The 20,698-nt window shown below is 37.2% G+C and overlaps 3 protein-coding genes across 5 annotated transcripts in view; 1 reads left to right on the forward strand and 2 right to left on the reverse strand.

Moving 5' to 3' along the window:
• Positions 1-663, reverse strand: part of LOC117292286 (sodium/calcium exchanger 3-like) — a 40,922-nt gene extending 40,259 nt beyond the window's left edge. The window contains exon 1 of the mRNA XM_033774287.1: positions 400-663. The gene's annotated coding sequence lies outside the window, so the exon portion shown is untranslated. The remainder of the gene's footprint in view (positions 1-399) is intronic.
• Positions 664-1,653: 990 nt separating this feature from the next.
• LOC117293101 (NHP2-like protein 1) lies at positions 1,654-6,141 on the reverse strand. The gene is made up of 4 exons (XM_033775319.1): positions 6,029-6,141; positions 4,390-4,513; positions 3,633-3,770; positions 1,654-2,714 (listed from the first exon to the last, which is right to left on the reverse strand). Exons 1-4 carry the CDS (start codon positions 6,029-6,031, stop codon positions 2,590-2,592), a joined length of 390 nt encoding a protein of 129 aa, XP_033631210.1. The 5' UTR covers positions 6,032-6,141; the 3' UTR covers positions 1,654-2,589.
• A 383-nt stretch (positions 6,142-6,524) lies between these two features.
• LOC117292471 (meiotic recombination protein DMC1/LIM15 homolog) lies at positions 6,525-18,151 on the forward strand. Of its 3 annotated transcripts, none has more exons than XM_033774519.1 (14): positions 6,525-6,684; positions 7,563-7,685; positions 7,955-7,999; positions 8,738-8,788; positions 9,199-9,294; positions 10,065-10,147; positions 10,848-10,900; positions 11,864-11,978; positions 12,299-12,390; positions 12,652-12,725; positions 15,609-15,723; positions 16,203-16,263; positions 16,593-16,709; positions 17,291-18,151. In XM_033774519.1, exons 2-14 carry the CDS (start codon positions 7,620-7,622, stop codon positions 17,358-17,360), a joined length of 1,038 nt encoding a protein of 345 aa, XP_033630410.1. In that variant the 5' UTR covers positions 6,525-6,684; positions 7,563-7,619; the 3' UTR covers positions 17,361-18,151. The 3 variants fall into 3 exon arrangements, with proteins under 3 accessions (XP_033630410.1, XP_033630409.1, XP_033630411.1); XM_033774518.1 differs by having other exon boundaries at positions 6,525-6,680; XM_033774520.1 differs by having other exon boundaries at positions 6,534-6,580.
• The last annotated feature ends 2,547 nt before the right edge of the window (positions 18,152-20,698 follow it).

Below are 20,698 nucleotides of genomic sequence, written 5' to 3' on the forward strand. Positions count from 1 at the left end.
TTCACCGGGAAACTATGCTTTCTTGTTTGCCGTGAAAACAGGAAAAACTCAAAACAAATGGGGCCAGTTGAAGTCATCACAGATCGGTGTGTAGTGTGAACATTTCAATGTCCATCAAGTTTTAATATATGTTTGCATACTTCATATTAACAAAAGAAGGTAATTAGGGCATCGGTTGATAAGGCATCATTATTTTTTTCCAAATTCTAAGAAAAAGGCATAAATAGCGTGAAAACTGGTAAGGGGAGGATATAGGTGCAATGCATGCCTATACTGACGCGATGTTGTCGCATTCATGTGTTGAATGTTATTGTTTTATTAAATACATTACAACAAGTACTTGTAAAAACAAAAACAAACACTTCATTACATTACACAGAAAAGCAAATAGCAACTTACTTCGTTCCAGATGTCAAAACAATTTCGACCAAACGCATCCACAGAAGACTACAGCAGACAATGAAGAAAATGAGCAGACCGAGCAGACATTCTCATAATTCCTTCAGCCTTTTTATGGCACCAGCAACAGTAAATTCCTGCTCATTCAAACAACATTGGCCTACCTAATTATTGAAATCATGGCCCAAAAAATTGTTGATCTTGACTCCCGAGTAGTTTAGTGTAGATGGTGAAAGGTGAAAGCTAGCTAGCAATAGCACGCAAATAATCTGGCCCGTGGTTACAATTTTATTTTCTCTACTCAGCGGGCTGTTCTATTTACTAGTGGGGGTGTTTTGCGACCATTAAATCAACTTCCATTGGGTTCTAGCATGGAAGAAGAAAGTTCTACCTCCGTAAATAAAAATGGAATTTGAACAAAAGTAAAATCTAATACATAAAGTACATACTTTGAGTTATTATTGCATCGTTAAGATTATTACATAATTAATCTTATTAAAGTTGCTCTTGAAATAATAGGCAGAAAAATGTAACACCCCCACTGGAATGCATTCATATTTCAACAGGTGGCGCTTTTGTATGACTGTTGTTGTTGGGGACGAATTATTGCATGCAGCCGCTTGAATCGAACGCAGTGTTCTTCGGCAGTCCATCAAGCCATGGGTTGTGTGTTTGATTAGAAGAACTTCCCGTCGGCAATTGTTTATTGTCTGTGCATGTACACTGTCACTGTCATACTTTTCAGTGGTATTTGTTTTCTCTAAATCGATTAAAAAAGGGAATCATCTATAAAAAAAAAAATGATTTTTTTTTTTTGTAGGATGGCAATTTTAAAAGCGGACATTAACAACACGCTGGCAACAGTCAATCTCTCTCGTGTTTGACAAACATTGGTTCAACATGATTATGAATTGCGCAAATCAAGAAATTGTGATTCAGTAACTAGACGACAACATTAATTAGTCATTGTAAAATTTAGCTTGGTGGGATTCAAACCCACAACCTCGTGATTGCAAGCACTGCAGTCTAGCCACTAGACCAAGGTTAGCTTGGTAGGATTCAAACCCACAACCTCGTGATTGCAAGTACTGCAGTCTAGCCACTTGTCTTCATACTGTTCTGTTTTACTCAAGTCATATGTCAGAAACAATTAATAGGGATGATTAATCTATCAAATGAACACATAAGTATTGAAATATAATAGAGAGTACAAGAAAACATCAAAATAAAATACAAAAATGTTGCTTGTTTTGGTTGTTTTTATATAAAGCCTGTTTTATTAACACTTTAAAATTGATACATCCAGGTTTCGGGGATTTTTTTTTTACAAAGTACAACTCATGATTTTTAAGCTGGAGGACCAAAATAACATTATAATAGATCCACTTATTATAACAGGCACAATAAAACCTAAAAATAAAATAATATTTAAAAAGAACCTTGTGGATATTGTTTCTTATTCCTTCCATCTTAAATGTCATGGTAACTGAGCCCAAACATTGAAGTGGCCCAATTTCATAGTGCAGCTTCATCAGAAAGTAGTGTTTACAACGAAAAATGAGCTGGATACCAGTCACAAATTGTACATGTGATATGGCAGTTTGACTCGCAACCATTTTCTGGTCAGCACAATTTCGTCGTGCTAAGCAGCTCTATGAAATTCGGCGAAGGTGCGTGGACAAAGCCATTTGCAGTGTGCCAGAGGAGGCCCTTTGGTATCACAACTCCCTCTCGCCAATAAGAAACACCCGTTTGTAAAATTGTAAAGTAAGTTATAACTGGTCTTCTTTCGTTGTGCTCCTACATAAAACACTTAAAATTACAGATAAAGTTAATGATATAAAAAAACTATCAAACTTTCCAATCAAACTTTCTACTAGACCTTTCACTCATTAACTTTAAGGTAAGGTCATACTTTGGTAATGATTTTGAAAATAATGTGTGCAATATCTCTCCGAATGGCACCTTGTTTATATTTTTTGTCTGAAATGCCCCTGCTGATTAGAAATTAATAAAAAGTATTGGCTGCCGCTCAAGACCACATGAAGCCAGGGAAAGGCTGGTTTGGTTGTGTGGTGATGAAACTAAAAGAAACCAGATGGATCCGAGAAGGTTGTTTGGTAATGGCAGCTAGAGTCGATACTAAAGAAGACACTCGCTGTGTTCATGGCGAGGAGCATCCTAATTGTTTTACAGCAACAATCTTTCAATGTTCTTTCGGATTGACTCGATCTGGGAGTTCAACTGCGAGCCCTCGTTTGTTGTTACCGAACAGGAGATAACCGGTCGTGAAACTCCACAGGCACGGCCAAGAGCTGAAAATAAGAAATAAATGTAGCAAATTTAGAAGACAGTACAGCAAATTTATTTCCTGTCATCTACTTTTTGTAATGCAAAAAAAAAGTTAATGGCCTGACGTTTTGTTTCAGATGTCAGGACATTAACTATTTTTTGCATTTATACCCTCAGTCCTCTTGGCTGGTAAGTTGTTTGCAGCAGCTAAATCTATTTTCTATTTTCTTAAATGAACCCATAAACTGAACAACCTTGTGTCATGGCTAACACATGTGCCTCTTCTATCACTGCACCAGAGAAAACAAATCTTACTGAGAAGATCAAACAATCTACCTCAGTGGTCTTTGCCTGCGGGTTCAAACTGCGGCAACCCTAAGCTGCGTAGCATAGGCAATGTGGCAAAGTGGAGAGGTAGAAGTGTGAAAAAGCTGAGCAAAGTGGCGACTGATAGAGAATAAGTGATGGCTAGGACTACAGAAATCCCCCACCCCTACAATTAAAGGACACGTTGCCTTGGATCGGTCGTGTTGGTCTTCGAAAGCATTTTTAACCATTTGCCATAAAATGCATATGGGTAGAAAGATGTTGGAAAAGTAGAATACAATGAGCCACACAAATATGCCTCGAAGTTGTGTGGTTTTCTTTTTACCTCGTCAACTAACAAGGTCGGCCATTTTGACTCCCATTAATGGCCGTCCGTGTTAGCTTGAAAAGGAAAACCGTACAATTTTGAGTGATACTTGTGTGGATCATTATATTCTACTCTTAAAACATCTTTCTAACCATGCATTTCATAACAAACGGTTTCAAACGCTTTTTATAGACCAACTCGTCCAATCTAAGGCAACGTGTTCCTGTAAGAATGAGGTAGCCACGGATGCAAGTATATGCCGAATTAGGACGAGTGACACAAATACACTCGCAATTATAACACTGACCTTGCTTGGATCTTACAAAGACATAAGGTACGTTCTTATCTTCACAGAGTAGTGGGAGATGAAGAAGAATCTCAAGAGGTTCTGCATCTGCAGCCATGACGATAAACTCAGCAATACCACGATTCAGTGTCTTGGTGGCTGAAGATATAGAAATTGTATTGTATGAGGGTATGAATATGATATTTTGAACGGAGGGAAAGACTACCTAGTGTGGTTAGCAGAGAGCTGTTGGTGAAACAACTCATGCTCATGACTACAAACCAGCATATAGCACTCTCTTCACGATAATGTCAAAGACTGTACCACGCTAGATTAATTTAAATCTAAACTTAAAACCTGCCTTTTTAATTGCAGAAGCCTATTATAACGACTCTATAGTATTATGCACTGAACTGCTTATCATTATTATTATCAGAATGTATTGATGGCTGATTCCAACTTGGAATTTTTTTTGTATGTGATTCAAGCATTAGAATCATCATCATGAATGTCTGTGTGTCAGTTACATTTAGTTGTAAGTTTATCCTGTGTGCCAAAATTGTGTCACAGAAATATATATTTGATTAAAAAGTTAGAACAAACCATTGATACATTTACACTTTATTATGAATGCAATCAAAACCTCTGCAATACAGAATTCATCATACTCAATTAAAAGAAAAAGTAACCTACATGTAAAAAATGAAGAAAGAGTGAGTTTGTTCTCTGCTTTGATTGTCGTGTTGGCCTGCATTTAAAAAACCGCCACCAAATTTACCTTCATTTGCTCCTTTTCTCAGCTGACTGTAATTGGAGGCTTGTTGCAACAGATCCAAGATTGTCTTACTCAGATTCGGGTCGGCAAGTGGGTATGCCTTGGGGTTAACATCATCAGTAGTAGCCTGAAGTATAAAACAAGCAGAATTATCATCAATTAATACAAAATTTCTTCTCTGGAAAATAATACTAAAATATACTCATAGGCGACAAGAAAAATACTTTGAAGTTCATACAAACAACTTATGTTTCGTTAGTTTGCCCCTCGCATGCATGCAGCCCAGACTTTGTGTAAACTGTGGCTTTCATTCACATGGACTGACTTACCTGGGCCAAATTTCATGGCTCTGGCTCTTACCGTAAGCAAAAAATCAGTGCTTACCAAAGCAGGGAATTCTATGCTAACAATTGTTCAAGCCTATTTCACAGGTTAGCATAACTTTGCGATAACGTAACCCTCCTCCCGACGGCCGCATGTTTTGGTCACCAAGCTCTACACTGCAGGTACCAGCCGAGTCGGTAACGCACCAAGCAATTTATTTACCAATGAACTTTGCCCCACATCGCGCACGCCCTCAATGGGCGAAAGTCGACATGTTTGAATAGGCTTTGAGGCTGTACATTGTACCTTTTTGTACCTACGTGCGACACACTGTGTGGCAATTCTTTCTCAGTTTGTGAACGTGCGTATTGTGCATGCAGTGGGTATTTCCATGCTCTAGCGGCGGCCTCGACGGTGTGGGTGGTGGGTGTGCACTACGAACCATGTGGCCATCTGTACATCGTTTTTTAATTAACGTTTGTTTACGATCGCATTTCTGATGCTGTAGTTTTGAAGTCAGTTTGGGCTTGTCAGGTACTCATTTGATCTTATTAAATGCAGTCTAAAAATGGTCTCTTTGTCCTTTTTAGGGCAGGGCGGGCAATAATTTTAGCAGAGCGGCCTAAATTTTAGGAGGGCGGCCCACCCTCCCAATTTAACTTGTGTGGAGAACACTGGTGTTGGACCCGATTGCCATTTGAGTTTGAGTCGTAACCCTCCGGCTTTGCTGTCAGCAGGAGGGTTACGTTATAAAATCGTAACTGTGTTGTGAAGAGCACATTAAATTAACTTGAAAATGTGCGCTGTTTTTGTGCGGTGTGTGTAATTTAATTAACACTTTTGGAGCCGGCAATTGGTTGATGAACCCCTACCTCAGGATGGTCCATGATCACAATGTTTCAACGAGGATAACTTTTCAAATCCTGATTCCTGCCTCCACTTTTTCACTCATCTGATCTGCTCATTTTAATTTTACAAAAAGGAATGTCAATAATATTTTTTTTTTACTAATAATAACATGGCATGGTCAAGTTTACAAAATACATACAAGTTAAATTTATTAGATATTATTTTATTTCACAACGAATAAAAAACAGGTGGCAGGATACGGAAATGTTATCAAGTTTGTACACATGACATGATAACGCCACGGCCGGCCACATGCAATGCATGCTGCCATGATGTGCACTGCACGTTTTTCTTGGACTGGTAAGGCACGCAATTTTTTATATGCCGCATGGCAAGTCAAAACAAGCCCATTACCATACAAGATGACTGTATGTTTTGTCTTGAAATGTCTAGTATTAACTACACTTACCATGTTTGTGTAACAATGTCTCTAATTATTGAAATTAAAGGAAAATCTGGACCTCTCCGCGGAGCGCTTCACTGAGGACAAGACACGTGCAATTTTTTACTAAACGCAGTAACGCTATGTGAAGTCTGGTTACTGTCTTCACATAACAGCTCTTCGCTGCTGAACTGTACACAAGATAAAGGAACCAGTCTGTTCGTTGGTTTTAACCGGCATGCAAAGCGAAAAAGTAAACTTTGCAAAATACGACGGCTGTTTGCATTAAACTGCAGTATTTGACAAAAAATAAGGTTTTGCTTTTATAGGCTTAGAATTGAATTTCATACTGACCTGAACAAAAAATCAGTATTCATAAATTATTCTCTGTATGAAATTAACATCTGCATCCGGAAACATAGCACTGTTTTTTTTTCAAAGGAAAGTTCCAAACAATAACTCATGCAATTGTTAAAAACGCGCCAAACATTAAAATGCCACTTTTGCAGTAGTCGACGTGAAAGTTGTGTGTGTCGTCTGCTGCATGCTAGCTGCCAAAGATCGAAAACAAATTAAGTTGTAAGGAAGTTTCTTCTAGCTGAACTGAATACACGATTGTGAAAAAATAAGACAACTATTCTATTGTATTAGAACGCAGTAAACGATAGATTTCGGTCGGGTAGGTAAAACAATTTTCCACGGCCAAATTAACCGAGAATTACTGAACAAAATATAGGCCTATTTAAACCGAATTTGATGAACTATTTTAGTATTTACCATGTTTACAGACAGTCACGACTCACAGACAGTCAGTGATTAGTGGTTAGCTTTGTTACTTGACACACAATGTACGGTGTTTTTATTGAAAGCTGGATGATACAAACTCGTTCTGAGTGTCACAGTGTCAGCAGTCTGGCAGTGTGTCAGTGTCAGGGACCGGAGTGGGGGACACTGTTAAAATTAAATTGTGTCACTGTCAATGTCTTTTGTCAATGTCAATCAGTGTCACTGTAAAATCAATACAACAATTGTCATATGGCTTAGTACTAGTAGTAGTATTTAGTAAGTTAGTTTAGTTAGTTGTGTTAATGAAGTGAAATAAACATAAATTTACTTTTTGAAATAGTAGGCCTACAATCATCACATGAAATTAGTTGTATTAGTCAGCTAGGTATGATTCTATGATATGAGTGGAAAATCAGTGATTCAGAAGCAGTTTGATGAGTTAACTGGTGAAAAGTCAGAAAGTGGCACGCACTGCAATGACTGAGCGTGTACTGTGGATGGTAGCCCACCTGTTTCTGCTGTTTTCTTCAAAGTTTGAGTTTTAACACTAAAATTATTATTGGTCTCATCATAATCAAGATTTGTCATTTTGTCAAGACCGTTCAACATGTTCAAAGACAAAGAAACGAATAACGAATAAAGCCCAGACACGAATAAAGTGTAAGTGGGCTATTCATGTATTAAAGTGGCACTGGTACTGGCGGTAGGCTATCCGCTATGTAGTTTGGTGTAGGCCTTATACAAAAATCTTCTTTTTATTTTGTGAAAACTTTAGGCTCTAAAGGAGAAAACTACAGGCAATTAAAGTTGTTTTAGTTGGACATCATCAGTGATGGATAGTAACATCATGCAGGATCAAGTTGTACAAGAGAATATCGACGATGACATGGATGAAGAGGTAAGAACAAAGGGGCAAGGGATATGGATCATAGATAAATTTCATACAGCACCAAAACTTTGGTAAAAAGTTAAGTGCAACAATCACTCTTATTTGATGCAGTGATGTGATGATAAAGGTCTATCATGGTAAAGGTCTGTACTATAACTGCAGAGCATTTTCCAACTACACAGGGGTGTTACATTTATGGCAATCTAACTTTAAATCATCTGTAAATATAACATTTTGTTTATTTTTTAATGCTTTTAATTTTGTGTTTCCTTCCTAAGGAGTCCTTTTTCCAGGACATTGACCTTCTGCAAAACCACGGAATTGTGAGTGAAACCTTTAGTTAATATAATAACAAAATATTTCCCATTCTAATAAAAACATAATTTAGTTAGCAAAGCACCTCTTTGTTAAAGACATGTCGGGCCTTGCACCTTTTAAAAGCTTTTTGTATAGTAGCCCACTGGGCTAGTAAACTGGTTTCTCTACTCCTCCCAGGAAAGGATAGTAGCCCAGATTTGTTCATGAAAACGTCGTGTAGGCCCTATCTTTCTTAATGGTAACAATCACAACTGGAAAAACGACCAAATTAAGTGGCATTTACACACTGAAAATAAATTAACACATTTAAAAAAAGAGTTATTCACATCTGAAAATGAACAAATTTAAGCATTTTAAACAAGAAGGTTAAACAGTTGTTAGTAGTCCACAAGGCAAATTGTGACGTAATGTTAAGAGTGAATCCCATGGGTGTAAAAAACAGAACATTTTATTTTGCAGATAACTCACGTTCAAAATAAAATGTCACCAATGTATTGATTGAAGAAACACATACCCCATTCATACCCCACCAAACAGAAAACTTACCTTGTTTAATTTTACAGAAACCCTTTTTTGTTCCAAAACAGTACATTGTGTAAAACAGTTGAGTTTAATACACATTTTTATTTTTATAGCTACTATGCAAACTCTTTTTCAATAAGCATTGGGTACAACATGCACAGAAACAACAAAACAAGCAAAGAGGTTACTAAATATTAATTTGTATTGTTTGTTGAATTTAGAATGTTGCTGACATCAAGAAACTCAAGTCTGCTGGGATCTGCACAATCAAAGTTAGTTCATTCTTTTCAAAGAAAATTAAAACATGTTATTAATGTTTATGGTTGTTTCCGCAACAAGCAATTTATGTTTTTAGTGTGTTTATTGAAATTTTAATCTGGATTGACGTTGCTATACAAGACAGGTTTTCAAAAGAAAATTGCGCTGCATCACCTGGGAATGGGGAATACAGCAGATACAGGTTGGATGGCTTCGGACTAGCTTCACAAAATAGGGAGACCGCCAACATTAGGGCTAGATAGCTCTACTGGTGGAGCACCAGCATGTTGACCTAGAGGTTGCAGGTTCAAATTCTGCTCTAGTAAATGTTTCTTTCTTACAACCCAAAATCACTTAAATGAAAATGAGCAGTTATGTTAAAAAGATGATATAATTTTCTTTAATTCTTCATCTGTTGATACAGGGAATCCAGATGACAACTCGCAAGCGAATGTGTGACATTAAAGGAATATCTGAGGCCAAAATGGAGAAAATCAAAGAAGCTGCTTCAAAACTAGAAGTAAGGAGTTATTAATAAGTGCTTTAAAGGGAAGGTACACGTTTGGTAATTGTTAAAGATCAGTGTCCTCACTTGGTGTATCCCATCATAAGCATCAAATAACAAGCCTGTGAAAATATGAGCTCAATTGGTCATCGGAGTTGCGAGAAAATGATGAAAGAAAAAACACCCTTGTTGGATGAATTTGTGTGCTTTCAGATAGGAATAAAAGACTTCTAGCTAGAAGTCTTTTATTATTTTAGTGAGAAATTACCTCTTTCTCAAAAACTACTTTACTTCAGAGGGAGTCCTTTCTCACAATGTTTTATACTACCAACAGCTCCCCAATGCTCGTTACCAAGTCAGTTTTTAATTTAATATTTGTTTTGAGTAATTACCAAACATGTACCTTCCCTTTAAACCCCTTCTCATCATCGATATTATAACACACTGCAGTGTTCTGTATACTCTATAATTGGTTTATTATTTTGATAAGAAAAATTTACAACACAACGCAAGAGGTCCAATATTGTTCATCAAGTTTACTTCCATTTACTTCCTTGACATACATCAAGCTTACTACATTCTTACTACATCCTTCATTTTCCACTAAAAAGAATCAAACTCATAATCCTGTTTAATAATCCATTACTATTTTTGCCACGCAAGATTTCCATTTGTGATTAAACAAGTTAAATTAAATTCACATAGGTTATTTTCCTGTTATTATTGAATCAGAAACCTAGAAACCAAAGTCCTAAATCCAGAGTTCTAACGTGATTTATTAACAGGTTCATGGATTCATGACAGCTCTGGAGTACAGCTCTAAGCGCAAAAACTGTTTCCGTATTACAACAGGAAGCTCAGAACTAGAGTAAGAATCTTTGTTTGCATTCATCATTTTCTTTTATATATTTCACATTACTTTCATAGTTCCTTGGTAGAAAACCTCTGTTTGCAGAAGTTTGAGTGGTATTTTCCCCCAAAAAAGGATTCAACAAAGAATATATCCATTTAAGCCTTTTTGAGATACGGCGGACACAATGTTATGACACTATTAGGTTTGGGTTAATCTGTCTGTATACAGGTACAACCAAACCGGACTGTGCACTCCTATAATTGTGTCCACCATACCTCAAAAAGGCTAATGCCTTTGGCCCGATGAAAAAAACGAAACGCTACACACTAGGACTTAGTACCCCCTTCAACAAATTACCCTTTGTAAAGTTAAAAACCTGGCCCTTTCAAAGGTAGAATTCAATGTCTGAAGTTTTTGGGGGTTTAAGTTCTGTTTTCTACAGGATGACCAGGATGGTCATAAGATCTGAATAACTGGAGTTAATAATTTGATTAGGACTAATGCTTCACAGAGGCAATGTCTCTTTTGCCTTGCTGCTCCTTGAAATGTTCCAATAGAAGTTTAAAAGCTCCTCATGGAGGTGCCCTATACAAGGGAGAAAACACTGGTGCCCTTGCCCGGTCAAGAGCAAAAGCATCAGGCTTATTTGTGTTACTTTTTTGTGCTAGATAGAATTCTTCTGACTTTTAACTAAATAATTTGTTGGAATTTGCAGTAAGCTCATGGGTGGTGGCATTGAGAGTATGGCAATTACTGAAGCATTTGGAGGTGAGTTTTTTGAGACATTTTGTTATTCTTTGCACACATTTGGTATTCAGTATGACTATGTTGTGTTGGACCTCTTCAAAAGTCAGTTATGGAATCACAGTCAGAGAATCAGGTTCATTTTAAAATTATTATGTTTGAATAATTAGCTCTTTATGAGAATACCCCCGGAGGATAAATAATATGTACAATTTGTGGATTTTTAATTACTTATCAAAACCAGGTAGAGTTTGTTCTTAGAGAAATGTCTTGCTTTATTCTAATACGGCGATGTAGATGTTAGGGGGTTCGGGAGACTTCTCAGTTCTAAAAAGAACTGTCCTGCTTTTTTAACTATTACCCGGGCGGATGGTATAGAAAATAGGCTGGGACTACTACTTTAGCTTATAGGATCGTGATTAACTGCACTAACGCGGAGTCAGTTCTTAAATTGGTCTCAATGTTTCGACTAGCTTGCTCTAGTCATCGTCAGGAGACTGTTACCGCAAACCAAATATATATTGATACCTCGACACACAATGCCTCAAATCCTATATTATCAAAACCAATTGACATTGCCTTGATTTTAAAATTAGATATTTTCATTTTAAGGTAAAGAGAATACTTATCAGACCTGAACTTTGAGAGAAATCATTTTGTTTAATTAACAAGCTCATCTTCTCCACTGATTTCTAGATAAACATGACCACCAGATTTTATGAAATTGTCACAGCAGGCCTAGAATTTCATGGATGCCACGGAGGACTTCATTGCTCTACTGGTCTTGGCCTTGGTGCCCCACATAGACGTTAAGATATTTCCAACGGAAGTGCCCTTTTCAAAATGAAAATGTCCTTGCCCTCTCAAAGATGAATTTCCAGGTCTTATTGAAAACTAGAGTATGAGAAATGTGTTTATTCTTTTAACACCAATGGTTGGTGTATGATGAGTCCATTAACTTGACGATGTGATCTATTTTACTTTTAGAGTTCCGAACCGGCAAGACCCAGATTTCTCACACACTGTGCGTCACGACTCAACTACCTGGAGCTAACAGCTACCCTGGTGGAAAAGTAGTCTTTATTGATACTGAGAATACTTTGTATCCTTTTTTTTTTATTAACCCAACAACAATTAGTACAGAGGGATGGAGTGGTGAAGACATCAAAGCTCAGTTTCCTATAGTTTCCTCACAGGTACCCATTTTTCCCTTGGGTGATAAGAAACGATTACAGTTAAGTGTCCTGCTCGAGCACACAAGTCTCATGACCGGGGATTCAAACCCACACCCTGATTTAGATGCTCTATGTCCCTCAGCCATGATAAAGGTCTATTTGCTGCTTTGGGCTGCAGTGATTGAGGGAGGCAATTCCAAACAAATCCCATATGTCCCTCTCTCTTTCCTTAACGTTGATCATTCAGTCGTCCAGACAGGTTGAAGGACATTGCTGATCATTACAACCTGGACCATGGTGCAATGCTAGATAATGTTCTGTATGCAAGGGCCTACACAAGTGAGTTATTGACTTAGATAATCTTGACTTTAGACAGAGAAAAAAAGCAAATTGTATGGACCATCTGTATGGGCATTATTTGGTTGCTTGCTCAAATTTTACACTGGACCACAAGCCCGAGAGGCGGGTAGTTTTGGTGACGGGGCCACTAAACCCTTCTTCGACCAGACAAGTCAAGCGGTCTTGTGTTTTTTAATATCAATGAAAATATTTTTCACGGGCAGTAAAGTTGAAATAGAAAACCAATGTTTTTCTTGATAGGTGAACATCAGTTTGAGCTTCTTGACTTTGCCGCTGCCAAATTCCATGAAGAGCCGGGCGTCTTCAAGTTACTGGTAAGAACGTTTTCCTTTCTTAAGATTCAAAATCAAAGAGGTGCCCATCCAGAGCTGCTCCAGAATGCAGGGATCCTGTGTTAAAATCCCACATAATTTGTATATTATGTGTTTTTTTTTATCCAAAAGCACAGAGTTTACAGTGAGAAATTCCAAATAGTGTTCTTCTAGCAACAAATACCTCTCATTATCATTACTGATCTACTTTATTATGAGCTGCCAACTCTCCCTGATTTTCAGCAAATTCCCTGAAACAAACCAATCTTTCCATGTTCTGTTGAACAAATTTGAAAACCTCCCAATTCTGTAACTTATTCCCTATTATATTGAATGTAATTCGAAATACCTCCCTGATTGTTGTACAATCTTTCCATTGCAAAATGCAACTGTTGGCAGTTCTGCATTTTTAGCCTATAGTAAACTTGAGGGAATATGAACTTATTGAAGCTTTATGGATGCATAGCTGAGTCATATCTGTTACACCATAACCTAGTTGTCCTAATTATCATGTCAGGTGTATCATAACAGATTTATAACCTGCAATATAATAGGATCAATATTAAGCCCCCATTGGACTATGCAGTGTTTTAAAGGCACTGGACACCTTTTGGTAATTGTCAAAGACCAGTATCCTCACTTGGTGTATCCCAACATACGCATAAAATAACAAATCTATGCAAATTTTGACTAATTGGTCATCGAAGTTGCAAGGGAATAATGAAAGAAGAAAAAACAGTTGTTGCACAAATTTGTGTGCTTTCAGATGCATAATCAAAGGCTTCAGGCCTTAAGGCTTTTCTTATTTGAGTGAGAAATTACCTCTGTCTAAAAATCTATGTTACTTCAGAGGGAGTCGTTTCTCAAAATGTTTTATACTATCAACAGCTCTCCATTGCCGAGTTTGTTTTTATGCTTCCCGTTATTTTGAGTAGTCCAATAGTGTCCAGTGCCTTTAAAGGGAAGGTATACTCGTGGTAATCCCTCTTTAAATTAATGGAAACAAAAACCTTTGGTTAGAGAGCCTACAGCAGCCTTTGATAGTATAAATGTGAAAATGTCTTCTATTCATGAGTTCAAAGAGGCCCTAAAAACCCACTTTTTCACAGCTGCTTTTCATTAATGTTTGTGTTTCTTCCTTGCGCCGTGAGTATCACTTGTGGAAATAATGAAGTGAAATAATTCTCAAAATAATAACTTTGTTTTTTTTACCTATACACAGATGTGTGTTAGCATACTCGGTACTTTCCCGAGTCCTGTGAACAAATTTCAAATGCATATTACACGGGTGGGATTCGAACCCACGACCCTGCACATCAGTGTATGGGTAAAAACCAAACTTAATATACTCTTTATCCCCGATGCAAGTTTAAACAGCCAATAAAGGATGATCTCAAATATATAGATATTACAGTTTTCTAATAGCTGGAGTCCATAGGAAACATAAAAAAATATAACGAGTCTCTTACCTCATGTTAAAACATGGTAAAAATTGGTTTTTCTCCAGAACGCTACATGCCAAATTTCTGAAAAACGCGGGGTCAAACAAACTCGCGCGACAAAGGAATCGTGACGTCAGTGGCGGCTATTTGATGTGGAAAATAGCGCCCCTAGTTTGCCAAAGCTGGAGAACTCTGTTCAAACCCAATTAGGGGAAAATCGTCACTGGTGTCAAGGGGTCATTAAAATAGATAAGCCGTTTTTGACTCTCGGCTGAAAAAGCCGCATGGCCGGGTGCATATTTGACTCTAGTTATTTATTACTAAATGCAATTTTTGAGAGTAAAATGGTCATTAACCGGTATCTACGATGTCTATTTGGCCATAAAAAGGTAATGGTTGAAATATTTGGATCATCCTTTATTGGCTCTTTAACATCTATTAAATTCTCAAAATGCTTCATATTATCAAAAGCTGCCGTAGTCTTCCAACAGAAGTTGTTGTTGCCATTAGTTTTTAGAGTCATTACCAAACGTACATTCACTTTAGTACATAATCAGTGAGTTTCAAGAGTGAAAACCAATCATCTTTTTATGATAACCATGCAACGATAAATGAGGAGACTCTAAAGTGCAGTGTCATAAACAGAACATGATGATCTTGCAAAGTAATAAGAATGAGTGTCATTGATTTAGTACAATGACCATTTTGGCGTCTAGAGTTTCATTACTGTAGGGGCTATAAGGGACATACTGGAAAAATAAGACTTTGAGATTGTAGCTCTTTGAAGGACCGAGAGGCTCTGTATAAGATTGGTTTATTTTACTGGGGGTGTCATCATTATATAGCTCAGGTTTCATGACAAAGTCTTGATGAAGCCTTGAGAATAAACCAAAAGAACTCTTTCCGTCTGCATCAAGTAAAATTCTCAAGATTTATAACTTTATTTATTATAGTATAACTCATTTTAGGATCTGGCAGAAAATCATAGTTGTGATTTAGCAATCATAACAAACAATAACAAAAACTCTGTCTGGGGTGTACACTTGGTCTACAATCCCGGCAAAAATGCTAAGGCCACATGACAATAAACATACATACATACCCTCCCCATCTCCCCCGTCAATGTTGTTAGGAGCGCAGACCGCGCAATGAGAGCCAACATTAAATGGGGGGGTTAGGGGCGGGGGCGCAATGAGATATGGCTGGGATTGTAGATATAAAGACCAGAGAAACTAATTATTCAAGAAGAAAATACTACATTCATAAAGAATTTGGCAACATCTTTACTCGGTTGCAATTTTCAGGAAAATGTTGAGGCAAAAGATCCATAAAAAATATATCCCTGGCTCTGGAAAAATCCAAACAAATCAGAGACCGATGAGAAAGAGAGCAGATCACAGAAAACATGTCAAGATTTTCTTGTTTTGTTTATCTTTCATTGCAGATAATTGACTCCATCATGGCATTATTCAGAGTAGATTTCAGTGGACGGGGAGAACTTGCTGACAGACAACAAAAACTGGCTCAAATGCTCTCCAAACTACAAAAAATATCTGAAGGTAAACAACTTTACACGGTCAAGCTTCATTTTGCAAAGCCAGCAGCATAAACTTTGACTTGAGACTTTTTTTTGAATATGCAGAGCCAAGCCAAACAACCAGTTAATCTCTTGCATTTTTTGCATCCAGCAAGAGTCTAACATCCTCTTGAAGACGGCAGGCCTGATACTTCATTTGCCTCCATGCCCACTGGTGCCTTGGTGCCCTTGAAATGCCCCAGTAGAAATTTACAATTTTCTCATAGGTGCCCGTTACCAAGCAGAAAATGCCTTGGTGCCCTTGCCCTTTCAAAAGCAAAGCATACAGGCCTGAGATGATCAGAGCATCCTGATCAAAACATTGAGTTGTCAACCACCGGTTCTTTTTAGAACCAACACTACTCAAAAGAACCGGTCCCACTGCAAACCTCACCTGTTTATAAAAACCTACCAGAATACTATTTGCTTTTCACATTTTCACTTTTCCTTTGTATTTGTCAGAGTACAACGTCTCTGTCTTTGTAACTAATCAGATGACATCTGATCCTGGAGCAACAATGAGGTACAGTTTTACTTCGATCTTATTTTGTATAGATTTATTATCTCATATTGTTTTACATTTCTATGAAAATCACAGTAGGGCAACTACTTAGGGTTGTTTGGAATCATGGCAAAAGTTTTGTACAACAATTACCTTTTATTAACACAATGTTGATTAGTTACACACAAATACCAGGACCTCACAGTCCCGCTTTTGGTTGTACTTTTTTCAGTCTTCTTTCAAGATGTTTCTCCTTTTTCGATTTGTGCGAGACTTGCACAGTCTTAAGCTTTTTCATGTCACACAATGTAGTAGTGATTGACTCCTAAGTTTCTATTTTTGTAATGTAGCTTTCAGGCGGACCCTAAGAAACCTATTGGCGGTCATATCCTTGCCCATGCCTCAACGACACGATTGAGTCTCAGGAAAGGACGAGGTGAATTAAGGATTGCCAAGATCTATGACAGGTAAGGAAACTAAGGCCGTGTTCAAACTGGCGGCTACAGCTACGGCTACTACTGTTGCTATTGACTACTTATACTTCAACCACCGCATGATGGCACAGCGAGGAAACTAAGGCCGTGTTCAAACTGGCGGCTACAGCTACGGCTACTACTGTTGCTATTGACTACTTATACTTCAACCACCGCATGATGGCACAGCGACCCAGCTGCAGCCGTGGCTGCCAATTCGGACACAGCCTAAGACAGTTTTTATTTTAACTATTTTATGTTAAGTTGAGAATGAACTGCATTCGGCTCTACCAGTCGAGCTCCTAGTGGATGATACCCAAGCCTACATATCCTTAAGGACTGTAAACTGTAAAGGGGATAAACCTGTTTCAGTCCCAGGAGTAGGTGGCAACATGCTTCTGGTGACAGTTGATTTGGGTTGACAGCCCTAATCAGTTGAAGTAGCCCTCGCCTAGAAGTGGCCGTCCGGTCTTGTGATGTTAGGCTATATCTCATAAAATAAAACATTATAAACTAATGGATCTATTATAATTGCTGGTAGTAAATCCATTAAATATGTTGGGTTTCTTTTGCAGCCCTGACATGCCAGAGAATGAAGCAACGTTTGCCATTTCCACAGGAGGTATCATTGATGCCAAAGAATAGCAAGATGCTACAAGTGGATGAGTTTTCTGATAACATCATTTCTCTTGCCAGAAATTATGGATACCAATTTATTATTGTTCAATTTGGAAGGTTGGTCCAATTAAAAAATTGACCATTTCTGACATAACTTATTTGAAAGTTTGATGACGTTTGTTCATTGTTTCTTGTGGGTTTTATACACTATTTAAAACTACTAATAGCTGTATTGGTGTATTTAAGTAAAGGAATCAGTGATAATCACAAATTGTACCGGTAAACAGCTCCCCCCAAAATGTTGCAATTGATTGATTCAGACAATTTTATCTATCTCGCATTGAACTGCTCAAAAACCGCGTATCTCATCGTCAACTTGTTTTTTATGCACATCAGGGCGATTTTACAAAAGATATATACAGTTTGACAAAGTGTCAAGCGAAACGTTGCACTGAAACAATGAAAGTGGCTTCTAAAAATAAATCAGTAAACCTAAAAAACCATCACTGAAAATGCTCAGTCAAGATAGATTTAATAACATATTTACAGCAAATAATACAAAGCATTATTTTATAACAACTTACTGTCCAGGTTTCGGTGTAACAAAGCTCTTAAGCCAAAACAAATGCTGTTTTAACAAAACCATTTACTGAGAAAAACAATAGCGGGTAATCAGTCACAACTAAAGTGAAACTTGTTCTTGCAGAGCAATATTTTACGGTAAGCAGGTGTCAGGGCCAAATTTCATGAAGCTGCTTATAAAAACATAAATTAGCTAAGCACAAAATAATTCTGCTTACCAAGAGAAGAATGCCAGCCAAAATACTGGTATCCTGTTTACTTTTTTTTGCTTAGCAGAATACTGACAATGACAAGCATTTCGATCTGCTCTATGACCAATGGTAATTTGCATAACAGTGCAGTGGCATACAAAATTACTTTGCAAAAAATAACTTTTGCAAGCCCCCAAAGTGGTAACAAACAACAATATAATGTTATGTGCACAGTTTACAACTGGTTCTCTTCTTACTTATGCTCGGCGGAATTTGTAAAGTAATCATAGAATAATTTTCTGCTTAAGCAGCTCCATGAAACTGGGCTCCGCAGCTGATTTCAAGAAACTTTAGGAAACTGTACAAGTCAAGCTTCACAAGATTTTTTAGTGGTGCACAGTGTACGCAATAAATGTTGCTCCATTGGACTTACGCCGGTGTGTAAAGTTTTGTAACAGCAGCAAGACTACATTTCCATTGCCCTTGATTGATATTCATCACAAGTTTCTGGCAAGCACAGCGTATTCATCAGCTCTAATAATCTGTTTGCATGTTAGATTCCAATATCGTCTGGAACAATGACGTGCTCGATCACAAGTTACCATTTAAATTTAAATTCCTCTCACTATCCAGACAGTTGCTATGTCACACGATTAGGGACAAGCTTTTGCGTAGATACGCAAGTGATGACGGTGAACACCCATACAAAATTCCGAATGGATGTGAATTGCAGAATGGTACCAGGGTTTGCTCATCTGGAGGTTGCTTTTGCAAAGGCTTGCCACGAACCATTTGACATATCAACTGTCTCTATAGTCTTAGCAATTCAAATGTACGCGGTCCATTGTGACCAAGCAAGTTATTGTACCAGGCATTATTCAAATCTAACTTGCAAATGGCTTATTGGTGCTCTTTCACTTCAGCAGCTGCAGAGAAACAGCAACATCTTCTAATTTGTTCTAGTTTATCTGAAACAACGCATATAATATATTGTAAAATACAATCAAATAATATTAAATAATTTATCATTTCTATGACAAAGAAAATATTTCCACTTATATCACCCAACATTAATATATTCCAGTTTTTGCCATTAAATGTGAAAAATATAAAAGAATAACGTAATTTGTGATAGAATTTCCAAAATAGTATAGTATAAATGTGTAATTAAACAATCTTTTTAAAGAAAATGAAATAACTGATCAGATTTCCTCCAAACTATAAAGCATCTATTAGAATAACTATATTTGATTGTGCTATTTATCAACTTCAGGTGAGAACAATTCTTTCCTCTATTCTTACAATTGCTTGTTATGATCGGTTCACTCGTTTGAAGAATAAATCTCATATAATAATAATAATAACAGTGTTTCCTTTTTAAAAATGGGAATGCATTATTTCAGTTGTTTTGATTCTCGAGTTTCTTCCCAGCAACATGAAAAGAAAGGTACCACTCTCAAGATGGGGGGGGGGGGGGATAGAGTTTACAATCTTTCAAAGGAGTTATAAAATAAATTATGGGTTTTAAATAATATCTCTAATTAAATTAGCAACAACAAATTTTAACAGAAACAATTGCCTTTCATTCCTGAATGAAAAAAAAGAAGTATGTAGAACAATCGATCAGTGTGCAAGAATACTGGTGTAGAGTTCACTTTTGCAAACCAGCTTTTGCTGAGAATAGCCATTCATTAATTGATTATTTTGTACCAGTATATTCTACCCCATCTATACACCCTTAAAATGCAATATTAAATATAACCCAACCAAATACATGTAGTACACTCTTGGCAGAGTTTGGGTGGTTTCCTTGAAGGATGATGGTGGTTTGGTTGGTACAATAAATTTGACAAAACATCCCCATTTAAGGTAGGGCCATAGGTCGGTTTTTGTCATAATGCTGAAATATAACATACACATAGTTGAAGGAATCTGTGTTGTATGTTTATAGATTCTACCAAAGTAAGTCTAAATCGATATGGCAAGTGGAAAGTGAAGGCAAAATATGTCTCGGCAGGCAATATATTTGAAATTTGAAATAAAATTTACAAAATTGGGAACACATAGTCAAAGCTCTTGGTAACAACCATCATCTCTGGCTTAAGAATAAAGCCAAAAAATGCGGTTGTCCCACGACTCTGTATGCTCCAGAAAATGTATTTAAATGCATACTATTTATGCCAGCAAAAATGTCTACAAGGCAAGCTCTTGGCAAGCTAGCTACCAAAATTATTAAAAGAAAACGAATTGTGAAGTTGAATTTGTTTTTGTGTCTGCATTTATGCACTAATTTGCAACTAAAATAATCATCAAAAGCACTCGGCACTATTGACCTCATTTTGCTTAAAAACACTTAAATCAAATGTCAGACAAACTTTCCCCCAATCATTGGTCACCGCATTACCGGGCCAATCTGCAGTAGTACAGTCACTATCAGTACATGTACACATACACATAAAGCTTGGACATGTACATGCCTCCATGGAAGTAAAATTGATCTAAAAAATTATTGTCTGAAGTTTAGGTACTAGTTTTTAGGTACCAAGCTTCTATTTTCAGCATTAGTTCGGAAAGCTAATGAGTACGCTGAAA

Source organism: Asterias rubens, chromosome 7 (genome assembly GCF_902459465.1).
Source record: "Asterias rubens chromosome 7, eAstRub1.3, whole genome shotgun sequence".
NCBI lineage: Eukaryota > Metazoa > Echinodermata > Asteroidea > Forcipulatida > Asteriidae > Asterias > Asterias rubens.